This window comes from Ornithodoros turicata, chromosome 5, assembly GCF_037126465.1.
Source record: "Ornithodoros turicata isolate Travis chromosome 5, ASM3712646v1, whole genome shotgun sequence".
In the NCBI taxonomy this organism is placed as follows: domain Eukaryota; kingdom Metazoa; phylum Arthropoda; class Arachnida; order Ixodida; family Argasidae; genus Ornithodoros; species Ornithodoros turicata.
Window position 1 is genome coordinate 36,603,597 of NC_088205.1, and position 13,511 is coordinate 36,617,107.

At 45.7% G+C, this 13,511-nt stretch overlaps 1 protein-coding gene across 1 annotated transcript in view; it reads right to left on the reverse strand.

The window, feature by feature from the left end:
- Positions 1-260: 260 nt before the first annotated feature.
- The window catches only part of LOC135394361 (bridge-like lipid transfer protein family member 3B), a 70,470-nt gene continuing 57,219 nt past the window's right edge, over positions 261-13,511 (reverse strand). Inside the window, exons 17-18 of the mRNA XM_064625077.1 lie at positions 1,251-1,408; positions 261-615 (exon numbers count right to left, since the gene is read on the reverse strand). Of these exons, the coding sequence (XP_064481147.1) occupies positions 418-615; positions 1,251-1,408 (356 nt within the window). The 3' untranslated portion in view covers positions 261-417. The remainder of the gene's footprint in view (positions 616-1,250; positions 1,409-13,511) is intronic.

Below are 13,511 nucleotides of genomic sequence, written 5' to 3' on the forward strand. Positions count from 1 at the left end.
TAATGAATTAATATTGATAGCCAATACACATTCCTTGCCGTAGGCAGTGACAAATATGGGAAGGTAAAAGTATGGCTCATTTTTGTGCCTTTTAAATGCAATTTGTGTCTGATTTTCCCTTCCATACCTCATTGGATGGGATACCATTTCTTGCAGGTCACAGTAAAGTCTGAACCTCATTGCTTTGAATGTTATGGGTATGACATCCTTGTTGATGAGACCCTTCGTCCATGGTTGGTAGAAGTGAATGCATCTCCATCTCTGAGTGGAACCACAGCTGCTGATCAACGGTTCAAGAGCAGGCTGCTTAACGACCTGCTTGACTTGTTGCTGCAGCACCCAACTGGATGTCGTGCTTTCAGGCAGCTGTGAAGGTTTTATTATGTCCAATATTTACACCTAACAGAAGGGCAATTTTCATGAAGAGGAACCACAGAAGGCATCACAGCCCGAAGGCCTCTGCCTGGACCGCTCTTGAATAAGTTCTTCTTCGAGTAGATGTAAGGTTGCCAGTAGAGCTCCCTTCTCCTCCTCAAGACGTCGTGCTTCCTCTCCTTGCTCAGCCAGCTTCAGCTCCAGGGCTACCTCCCGCTCCCCTCCTCCCCACGAGGACACCTGAAACCCATGAGAACAGCTTACTCAAGTATCGCAACAAGGGAAAGGACCGCAACAAATCCATGCATGCCACAAGTGGCTGTTCCTCAGGGGACATTTTTTTCCAGTTCCAGGGAGGCAGGAGCGCCCCCTGCCTTGGAGGTCTGGCTATGCCACTGTGCGTGGTAGAACACAGACAGCAGGGAGTCGGTCATCCGTGTTGTCCACTTTTCTTTCCTCTTTCTCCGGACAAAGCCTCCCTTACTATGCCCATATGTATGTCACTTACAGGCTTCCAGTATAAGGAAAGCAGACAACAAAAATGTTTGAGGTTTATGAACAGCCTTCAAATAACCCAAAGAATGTTCTGCATCTGATATGCAATGAAAATAGTGTGCACAGTTTCAAAACTATATTCTGTGCTATGAAGCAAGAAACTAGCTTTTGGGTATTATTCTAGTGCTGTACTATCAGTAAGTGAAAGGTGTTGTTGCAGTGGTAAAGATAATGAAGCTTGATGGCTGAGAACCTTTAGTGTCTTTGCCACCGTAACAACTCCTTTTACTAGAACGCAGCTGCAAGGCTGCATGGCCCTTGCACATAAATAATTGAATTTAGTGAATTAAGTGAATAATTGAGTGACAATGCCTTAGTACCTGTTGCCGCAAGGACTGGTTCTCTTTCTGCAAAGCATGGAGCTCCCGCAATTGTTGACGGAGACGTTCGTTTTCACGTATTAGGCTCGCTACATCACGTCCAGGGCTGTGAGTCATGTTATCACAAAGCAGCTGCTCGACAGACTCCTGTAGTGAACCTGCAGCAATAGCTACGTTCAGTTCAAATGAGTCACACAAGCAAACCCTTCAACATGATCGAGGTGGACAGAAAATCACCTTTAGTTCCTTACATCAAGCAACTCCCATTTGGGGTCAAGGCATTGGAGTGCAAGGGACATCCGTGACATCACGATGTCTAATGTAAATAATCTAACCATCAAGAAACTCTCAAATTGCAACACACCACAGTTGTTGTCTGTGTATGCCCCTTTGTCCTCGTGTCAGTTCTGCTGTTATGTCATTACACATTGGGTGAGGTGCCGTACTGTACAGCAATGAAACTCGGATAAGCATTGATTTGTATGATGTAATACTCTGTGTATTGTTCATAAATAATAAATAGTTTCAAAGTTGCTATTGTAGTTTGTTGGACTGAAAGCTAACACAAAAACAAATTATAAATGGTTATTCAGTTTTAAGTGCGTCAACCATCCAAACTAAATTACTGCCAACTTATACTTCTGTCAGATGGGCCCACATACGGCCTTAAACCCTGGGAGGCTGCCAGACAGTATCCGTGAAGGCGTTTTGCCAATGATGTCTACACCGATAAATACATATGCGAACATTGAGTGCAATGTAATGAAATCACATTTGTTCTCGCTATCAGCACTCGGAAACAAAGTTTGGTTGGAGGTTAGCAAATTTGAAAAATACAAAGCAAACAAGATTTGTTTGTATGCTTTGTTGTGTGCGCAAAGTTTTGGATGCAGACGACACTGAGTGCAGTGGTTCGATGATACCACTACTAACTGATGAGATAGAATGAGAAGCAAAGTGCAAGAATGCATCAAAAAAGCTCAAGGCATTGAACGTAAAAAAAAGTCGACAGAACATTACATCTCATAAAAACATTTTATTTCAAATTGAAGAAAATCTGCGCCATCTTGTTCATGATGTTTGGTGACGAGGTTTTGGCAGTCTTGAGGGAATGCCATAAACTGTCTTGCGAGAACTCCGTTGCCCTTACATCTCAGTTTCGTTGCAAAGGCTGTACAGCTGACCATCTGGCAAAATGTTAGTGACCATATGCACTTAAGGCCATAACCGTTAAGGCCGTAAATGCATCCATCTGACAGGGGTATAAATTAGATGCCAAGTTGACAGACAACTTGAGCGATATGTATCATGGGGTACTGCCTAGCAGAACCAACCAAAGTTGCGATACTACTGATGTGTCAATTAAAATGTTAAAGGTGGACGGATGTACAGGTATACAACAAGCAAGCATAAGCGTTAAAAGTAATGTGACCATATTCCTCCGACCCCAAGGTGGGAAGGGAGGGGAGGGGGTGCTGTCAGTCAACAAATCAAACTCTTCTTATTTCGCTTATGCCCAATGCAGTTATTACGTTTCACTTTACATTATTTTCATTTATTTAGTATTTTTAGCATTTTGACATTCTACCTAGACTTTAACTAGAACGTATTCTGTTATGGAAAGTAATTGTTCTGAGGCTGGAATGTACAAAGGGAAAACACAACAACGTTGTGAAAATCTCTCAGGGAAAATCTCAGCTCAAACTCACTGAACTTGAGGATGAATTTCCTCATTATACCAAGACCATGCTTCCACCAAGGTAGCTTGAAGAGCAAAGCATGTGCAAGAAGCTTTGCTTTAGATAAAGTAGTATTGACTCTGAGATGATGTCAGCACATCTGAATGTTCCATTGGCTTGATCAATGGATCCCACTCAATTTTGGAACAAGAACTCAAGGGTCTTGCAAGGACCCTTTAAGGCTCAGTCGTCATTTTGCCCCCGAGATGTAAAACACGGTTTATGGCCGGGATTTCAATATCTTTTTTTTTTTATTACGTGTTAGCGCCGTGAAGCAACTGTGGTTATGAGTGGCGTACAGGTGTGGACAGATGGGGGGAGGACGGCAGGAAGGAGTGGGGGACAGGGGGGATTAGTATGCGTCCTGGGCCAACTTCAGGGGGAACTGTGCCGACATTCGTCTGGAAAGTCTTCGGAAAACCCAGTAAAAAAACCTCAGACAGCACAGCTGGTGTTAGGATTCGAACCCACCACCTCCCAATCCTCAGCACGACCTTGGCTACCACCAACGAGCGGGAAGCTTTAATCCACTCGGCCATGCCGCTGGTATTTCAATATTTCACAAAAATATTTATGAGCTACATGCACCACATGACAGAATACAAGGGGCCTGTGCAATAGTGCTCTGTATCACAAACGCGACTGAGGACTCCCAAATGAAAAAGATAATGGGGCAGACAGGAAGGCAGGAACGAAGGACCCACCTGTCCCCCACTTGTTCCTGCTGTCCTCTCGCCATCTGTCCACATCTGTACGCCACTCATAGCCACAGTTGCTTCGCGGCGCTAACACGAAATAAAAAAAGGAAGGAAGGAAGAAAGAAAGAAGGACATAATACCATGAAGGGAGCCGTTTATTTCTTGCACTTCTGGTTCCCGCAACTGATCATTATTCCAATCAGTGCTACCTCCTGTGGTTTTCAAACTACAGTTCTGACTCCGGATAAGCGGAATTTGCTCTGCACCTCCACGGAAATAAGAGAAAGATGCAAAATCAAGGGTTTTCAATGACAAGGGGTTTCAATTGAAGCTTGTTAACTATTTAGCCCCATCTTTTTTCCATTCTGGGTTTGCTGCTGCCAAAAATGGGACAAAACGCTGTCCCACAAGAGTCTGGTGGACAGCAGGACTACGACCGTAAAAGTGGGACCTGTCCCGCCTACACCGGGACAGAGTTTGGAGTTTTCTCGTGCAAGGATAACCTAACCTAACCTAACCTAAACCGGGACATCTGGTCACATTAGTTAAAAGGAATTTTCTAGAGGTGTGCGATTATTCAAATTTTCGAATACGAATCGAATATGAATATCTGAAAAAATTGTCCTTCGAATATCGAATCGAATATCACGTCACACAATAAAGGCTTCTAAGAGTTAATTAAGTTAATTAAGCCCCGAAAACAAGCATGGTTAGAGTTCTGTTCTGCTGGTCCTTAGAAAAATGCCCCAAGAGCTAATAAGGAATATGTATTAATGTATGGGCTTAGCATAAGGCATACATGCCTATGTACACATATACAGTCAAATTATTTTTTACAGTAAAACAATGTGCTGTTCTCGTGAGGTAAGCTGAAAACCGTAAAAACAACTTGCACTTCAAACATCTTTCATGAACAGTGAACTCCTGTGTTGGCACTGAAAGTGCTGGAGAAACTGACAGAATGGAAGTAAAGGGCGATGACATGTTCAGAATGTAGGAGGATTTAGTGAAGTCCATATCTGAAGGAAAATTGGGGTGGCAAATGCCCTCTTCTTGCACAGACTTGTCGTGTATTCGAGAAACTGCATGGTTTCACTGTGCTCACGCGTAAGACCATCGCTCCTGACAGTAATGCATAGTTTGGAACAGCCTCATTCGTTAGCGCAATAAAACCGCGATGCTCGACGATGTTGTATGACTGTGCTCATCCCGCGTGATTGTTTCCGCGACGTTCGTGTTCAGCGCTTCTTTCATTTCACGGCGAAAATCTGCGCGCGCGCGCGCGCGCCTCAAAACTTCGTCACGCCGCCGCGCGCTAGTCGCAAGCAAAATCGCTCCATGCGTTTTGGGCTTAATGCGTCTTGCTATCATCTGTAAGAACAGTTAGTGCAATTTCAAATGACTTTGAAGTGTTACTGCCGTCCTAGTTGGCACTTTTAACATACGATCGGCGGTTGCACGGCGCCAGAGTTGGAGAACTATGTCGAAATATCGTCACGTCCCACCTCTCGATTATCGCCGTCATCGCACGTGACCATGACCATATCGCTGACTACCACAAATCGAAACAGAATAAACGCGTTCGAGCTGCGGGTTTTGGGTGTGCATGCAGTGGCACGGTGAACAGCGGTGTTCAGCTCAACGTCAACAAAATTTCGATATTTAGCCTGAGTTTCACCGAACTGTAGGCCTCACACGAATGTTCAGAGTTTGTTGGCAATCCTTCAAAGCCACGACTGTGCTGACGATGCATAAAGCCACGGTCCTATCAGTATCAAAGGACCGTGATAAAGCGTATCGCGGTTTCGCGTTTGGCTGGGACGGATCGCGGACTTTAAAATGGCGGCTGCACGCAGCTGTGTACTAGTTTCAGTTTCGCTTACCGAACGTGTAGCGACGCATTCGCAGATGAGCGTACCTCGGAAGTTTCGCGCGTCGCGCAGCCCGCAACAGCTTTGTTTTATGCTGCTATGATATTCGAAAACTTCGAATATCAAATTTTCCAATACGAATACGAGTCGAATATCTCAAATATTCGATTTGTATTCGAAATTTCGAATATTCGCACACCTCTAGAATTTACTCTTTATGCCTATAAGGGCAATGGGAGCAGGTACCATCATACTTATACAAGTTTTTAAATTAATGCAGAAAGAGAAAATGCTGTTAACTTGATGTGTGACCAACATTCAAGGAAATTTGTGTCTTGTATGATTGGATTTATATGCATTCCTAGAGGATGTCAGTGCATTGAATACTTATTCTCTGCTGTCTACTGTAGTGATATGAACCGGTACAAACAGATGTAAACCTGCTCGACCCATTATACCTTTCTGCTCCAGAGCCAAGCCCGAACCGAACCAAAATGCGTGAACCCAAACCAAACCCTGTCTTCCCACTTCGCCTATTCCCATTTCGCCTAATGCTTTTTAGCGGATTATCTCGCAATCCCTTATGGGGTTCACCAAATTCCAACTCAAGGTGGTCCCATTTGGCCTAATGTATGCTGCAGACAGTCCCACTTCGCCTACTGATCCGTGTCACGTGATGAAAGAAGGCGGTCCACTAGCGTGCTGCCAAAAGTTACTTTCGCATCTTCACATAACTTTACAACCTTGTTAGTTTTATTCAAGCATAGCAATGCGTTAAATGCATTTTTTACTACTTCCTGAAAAGTAAATGCGAGAAATTTGTTATTTTTTGTCGGGAAGTCAAAGTTAGTTACGCATCTCCACATAGCAACTTTATCCCTTTGCAAGTTCTATTCAAGCGTGCTGCCAAAAGTCACTTTGCCTGTTATATTTCGTACCTGTGTGCTAAACTAATGAGGTCTGTCACAGGTTAGGTGCACAGGGACCATGTCACGACCATCTGGTTGATCACGGCGTACCCTTCGCCATGTCTTCGTGTTTCACGAGTGGAGTTTTCTATATTTCCCTCTTTCTTTCTTTTTCTTTTTTGGAAGTGAGCAAAAATAAAAAATCTGCCTCCTTGTTTCTTTTTCATTTCAAGTCGCATTCCCTGAGCCGCACGAAAAACCTGTGGCCCTGCTAGTGATTTTGCGAGATGGTACACTCTAAAAACTGAACTTCACCACATAGCACGTCCTGCGCCAACCATTGCGACGAATGATAGGATTATCGCCTCTGATTCGAAGAGAGAGGGAGGCGTATGCCTTTTTGCGTCAATTATCATGTATCCGTATTGACACAAAAAGGCATGCGCTCCCCTCTGTCTTCGAATCAGGAGCGAAAACCCTAGCATACGTGGCAACGGTTGGCGCAGAGCGTGCTATGCGGTGAAGTTCAGTTTTTAGAGTGTAGCAGGTCCATTTCCGTGTCCAGTCTCTATGGAAACTTCTCTTTTTTGCGTTAAACATTCATCCATCCATCCATTCATGAATCAATGAAAACGTTTAACTCGATAATAATCTATTCATTTTATTAGTTGTGGTATCGCACACACCTTCGTTTGCAAATGTAAAGGGTCCCTGTTTCGGACGACGTAAGGTTGTCGTCGGACGAGCGCATTCATTTCTTGCAGACGTCACTATCGGGGCGGGGCATGTATGTAACGCCCACTTGTGGACAGTCCCGCTTCGCCTAATGAGATTGCGCAGCAGTCCCATCTCGGCTAACGCCAGTCACCCCTCCGGCCTCTTTAATCCGATAATCCGGAGTAGGCAAAATGGGAATAGGCGAAATGGGATGTAACCAACCAAACTCGAAACTTTCTGGTTTGATTCCTGTCAACACCAGCCATCGTAGAATGAGAGATGTAGAACAACTACACTCAACCGAAGAACTCGTAGAATGGTAGAACTTCACTGCTTTTACGGCTTCAGACACGGGAGGCACAGTCTTGCGAGCAGCGATTTTCTCAGCACCACCCTAATACCCCCCCCCCCCCCCCCCCCCAAAATGCCACAAAAGCAGCAGATATGGGCGTCTCATTTGAGCCAAGAGAGTCATCCTCCCTCATCTCAGGGTTATGGTTACCCGGCATGCGAGGCAATCTCGACAGAAAAGGAAACAAACTCTGTCAATCAGTCATCAGGGCATGGCTTTCCTTGATGAGATCTCGGTTACTGGAACCTACAAAACTGACTTAATGGGATCAACCTAAATTGCTATAAATTTTACTGACGCATGTTTCTTCGATCTTTTCGGATAAATAAAAAAACTTGGAATCCTAATAATAATAATCATACATCTGTTGACAATTCATATGTTCAGAAAGAGCTACTTCGGTTTTCCTTCTTTGAACTTAAGTAAGGTATGATGCCTTCACAGACCCTCAGAGGATCATCAATCAGATCATGACAAGACGTCCCGATTTGGGCAGGACAAGCCCTGCTTCAACACTGCACTCGGCCAGTCGGTGTTACGACGTGTCCACCAGCAGTGCCGATGTTAGGCTCATCCCACTTCGTTTGCACCTTGCGAAGCTTCTCAGCCAACCTACCACTTATAACAGAGTCGTCGGATCCGGTATCGATTAACGCAATCATCTCATCGCCGTCGATGAGTATTTTCAGGTTATTGGTAATTTTTCGAGCGTCGTGTTGGTGCTGCGTAGCTGTTCGTCGAGTTGGAGAAATTGTAACTTGTCGTCGGTCTGCAGCTTCACCTCCCGGAGCTGCAGTCTTCAGTTTTCCCGGTTAGGGCTGCGCCACACAGGTCGTCTTGCCGGTGGGGCAATGCCACGGAGGGGGCAATGCCACGAATCATCATCGCGAAACTTCCAGGGCAGCCACGAAACGGTACATCGCATCCCGGCGCATGCTGAAGAAGAAGCAAGAAGCTTCCAGACACATCGCCTGCTCTCTGGCAAACGCATGTGCTGTTTCTAGACTTTTCGGCGCGACGCTTAAATGCTTGTGCGCTCCAAGCTGGAGCATTCATTCTTTGGACTCAGTTGTTTCCGTTCTTCCAGGCCGTTGAGCAGGGATTACCCTGCATCTCCACCAGAAATGTCACGAAGCGAAATGGGTCAGCGAGTCGTCGAATAAACAGCGAACAGTTTATTAGGCGGCAACCGCATGGAGCAACTTTTGCCAACTGAATCGGGCCAACGGAGCGCCAACTCAGCGTGAATGGAACGGTATCGATGCTATGCAACCGCATGGAGCAGAATGTCCACGTTCAGGTTGTCATGGGGAAGCGTCGGCCTAGCGTTTACCACCGCTTGTTGCACGCGATGTGGCAATGGCGTGTGTGTGTGTGTGTGTGTGGGGAGATATATTTATTAGACGAAAAGGAAAAAAAGACAATATGGCAATGCTTATTGTAGTAAATTGCTGTACGCATTGTTCAGTAACATAAATGATATTTTAGCGGTTCTTGAAAAAGTACGGCGCTAATAACATCTAGAAATCAGGTGTTTACAAGAAATTTTGAGATACGAAGAGAATGCTGACTTATGAGTGTTTCTAGCAATGGCTCACTAAAGAAATATCAGACTGCATTTTTGTTACCGCTATCTCCTCACATTTCCGATTTCCCATGTGCCACAAATAATATTTTGATGGTTCATTTAGTCACCTTTGCCGTGCACACACCTTATTGCCACCTCCTGCCAAAGGATATATTTTAAGTTGATGTCCATACTGAACAAGTTTGACGTTCCAAAGGGGTGGCCTCCTTGAAACCTCCGATATTAATATATCCACGTCGAAGTCCGCACGACGGGCCATCTGCGTGTCCTTCTAGGAGGAAGGGCGACGAAAACAAAGCCCGCAAAAAAAAGAGAGAAAAGAAAGCGGTCACAGGTGACTTTGTCACGTGCTTGTGGCATTTCCTGTGAAGCATGTTTTCATTGGCGCACACGGTTCCGTCGGGTGGTGTCACTTCCTCTCCTCAGACTAAATATCTATCCTTGGCAGAAACCGGCTCATCCGTCCGTCGTCTATTGTTCGCTTAGTAGGTCACCGTTCCTTTCAAGTTCTGCTGCCATTCAGTTGGCAAAAGTGCTCTATGCGGTTGCCGCCTTAGACTACTTGGTAGCAAAACACAAGAGTGATAGCTCTCTGAACACAACTGAGTCCAAAGAATGAATGCTCCAGCTTGGAGCGCACAAGCATTTAAGCGTCGCGCCGAAAAGTCTAGAAACAGCACATGCGTTTGCCAGAGAGCAGGCGATGTGTCTAGAAGCTTCTTGCTTCTTCTTCAGCATGCGCGCCGGGATGCGATGTACCGTTTCGTGGCTGCCCTGGAAGTTTCGCGATGATGATTCGTGGCAATACGAATCGGTTCAACCGTGAACGCGAACAATTCTTTGGATGCAATATTTGTGTCGCTTTACAGCTCTGATTAGTGGTGCTTCTGTTAAAGTAGATCTTCGTGACGTGTTTTCCATTCAGAAGTTGTGTAGACAACATACCATCTTATACGCTTGGACCCGTAATCGGATGTCATACGCATCGTATGACATGTATTGCGTATGTCCCTTATGAGTTATGAACCGTATTATTGTGATCATATGAGACAGAAGCGTTGCACGTTTGTTTCCATATCTGTTTCCTTAACCGCTGAACGCACGCAGTTTTAATTGCCTTGTAGCTTGTTACAGCACGAATAGAATGAATGTGCACGAGATAATAGAGATCACAACAAATTATTTTACGGGGAATGTTGCAAACGGCAAAAACCTTAAGCCTGACCTGCATGGAGCGATTTTGCTTGTGACTCGCGCGCATCGGCACCGGCGTGAGAAAGTTTTGAGGCCCGTGTGCGCAGATTTTTGGCGTGAAATGAAAAAAGCGCAGAACACGAATCGTTTTCCTCCTGACATGTGCTCATCAGTAAACCATCCCACATTCTGAACATGTCATTGCCCTTTACTTCCATTCTGTCTGTTTCACCAGAACTTACAACGCCAACAGATGTGTTCACTGTCCATGAAATATTTTTTCAGTGCAAGTTTTTTTACGGTTTTCATCTTGCCTCATGAGAACAGCACACTGTTTCATTGTAAAAATAATTTGATTGTGCATGTGCATATAGGCATGTATGCCTTATGCTAAGTCAATATACATTAATACATATTCCTGCGTGTCCCGGGGGCATTTTTCTAAGGATCAGCAGAACGCAACTGAGACCATGCTGGTTTTCGGGGCTTAACTGTTACTCTTAGAAGCAGTTATCCAATGACAGGATGTTCGATTCGATATTCGAAGCAAAATTTTGCAGATATTCGTATTCGATTCATATTAGAAAATTTCAATATTCGCACACCTCTATATGGAACCTTATGAGCATGTTCCAACAAGAAATACCGTTCACTGATAATTCAGACTCCAAAAATTCACTTTTCAATTTTTCGGACAAAACTGTTGGCACTGTCAAACGTCCCAAAGAAGCAACGTATTTCCGCGTCCAAAGATTTTGACCGTTCGTTGGAAGACGTGCTTGATTATTCGTAATCATCTCACTTCAAACCTGCCTGGTCTTTGGGACTTACCGTCTTCCGAGATTGATTGATTGATTGATTGATTGATGTGTTTAATGGCACAAAGGCAACAAAGGCCATAGAGCGCCAAAACCATGGTGAGCGTGTCGGAGATGATTATGGGAAAGATGATGTGAGAGAGAGTGTGTGGTAGTTAAAATCTATCTACAGGTATGAGCGATGAGATTGACGAGGATAAGAGAGAGAAGAGAGAGAGAAGCAAGCTAGTGTGACAATGTGTGACAAAAGTGTGACAATGAGATATTTACATGAGTTCAGTGATACTGGATAAAAGCGGAGCAATGCTTATCATCTACATCTGACTAAGAAACCCACATGTGGTCAGAAATTTAATGACGTTATCAAACGGCACAAGAGGAGTGTCACCCAGTAGAAGGGCTGGGTGGAGTGGGACATGGTATCTGTAGAATGCGGTGAAATACTGTTGGCGTTGGTGTTCGAAGTGAGGGCAGGATGCCAGTACGTGCAAGACAGTCAAGCTGTCACCGCAGTGCGCACAAGCTGGCGGATCCTGACCTCTGAGTAGGTGGTGATGCGTAAGCCATGTGTGTCCAATCCTCAATCTCGCGTAAAGAACTTCGGATGATCTGTTGATGTGTTCAGTCCGATGCGGGGGGGAAACGTGTGGCTGTGTGAGGTGTAGCTTGTTATTTTCTTCCATGTCCCACTCCTGCTGCCACTGTGTGCAGACAGCTCTCTTTAACACTGGCAGGATGTCTTGGTAGGGTAGTCCTAGAGCTGACTCCTCTTGTGCCAACGCTCGCCGAGCCTCACGGTCGGCTCGTTCATTCCCCGGGATCCCAGTGTGGCTGGGGACCCAGCAGAGACAGATTGAAAAGCCTCGGGAACAAAGTTGGGTCGCAAGCGCTCGTACTCGCTTGACGAGGTGATTCTTGCTGTCATAGAATGAAAGCAGCGCACGCACAGAGCTTAGCGAATCGGAATAAATTACTGAATTTTGAAGGTCGTTTTGTTGAATGTGCCGCAGAGCCAGGAGAATCGCGTAAAGCTCTGCGGTGAAAACTGTGGCGTTCGTGTTCAGGCGTGCCGTCATAATAGAATCACCTTCAAGGGCAACGGCCGCCACACCATTGCTTACTTTGGTCCCATCAGTGTAGATTGCATGGTGGTTCCCGAAGTTACGGTGAATCTCCAGGAATTCCTGGAGAATGACAGTGTGTGCAGTGGATTGTTTGTCAAACTGTGTCATTTTTAAATTGGATTGTATGAGATGTCTCTGCCAAGGCGCAGCATCGAGGACTGCTTGCTGCAGGGGAACGCCAAAGGGACTGAATCCCAGACGGGAACTCGCCGCCTGCACGCGAAGCGGAAACGAGGGTACAACAGAGGGCTTTGCAAGGAAGAGTCGCTCCAGAGCGGGGTTCACACTACAGTGTACAACTGGGTCATCGCACTGGCATCTGTACTTTAGCGCAGCCTTCACATGTTCAAATTGCCTCCGTCTCTCGAGCGACCATTCGTTGCCCTCAACATACAAACTCTTCACAGGGGACGTCCGGAAGGCACCGGTGGCCAGTCGGATGCCTTCATGGTGGATGGGGTCCAACACCTTCAATGCCGAAGGCCGCGCCGAGCCATACACGACACTCCCGTACTCAATTACTGATCGCACAACCGAGTCATAGACCCGCAACAGTGTGACTGTGTCGGCTCCCCACGATTGATGGGATAAAACTTTGAGTATGTTGGAGGATTTCAGGCACTTCTGTTTTATATAGTTTATGTGTGGCACAAAAGACAGCTTCTTCTCAAACACCACCCCCAGAAATTTTTGCTCATCAGAAACTGGTAGTGTGTTGCCACCGAGGAGCAGCGAGGGCTCAGCAAATGTGCCTCGCTTCCTAGTAAAGACAACACACGCTGTCTTTTGCGCGGAAAACCTGAAGCCGTTTTCATCAGCCCACTTAGAAAGGCGGTTGATCGTGAGCTGCACCTGTCTCTCAGCTGTCGAAAGACTTGATGCTGTGTAGGAAATCTGGACTTCGTCTACGTAAAGGGAGTACTGGACGCCAGGTAGGATGGCTCTCGCTATCGTGTTCATTTTCACAACGAATAGCGTAACGCTCAGCACAGACCCCTGTGGAACCCCGTTCTCTTGTACAAAGACGTCAGACAAAGTCGAGCCCAGACGGACACGAAACTTTCTATCTCTGAGGAAATTCTCGATGCACCTGTACATGCACCCCGTGATGCCACATGCGTGTAGATCTTGCAGAATCCCGAAACGCCATGTGGTATCGTACGCCTTTTCGAGATCAAAAAACACGGACACGCAGAACTGCCCTCGAGCAAAAGCCTCTCTGATTTGTGATTCTAGGTGGAGTAGGTTGTCC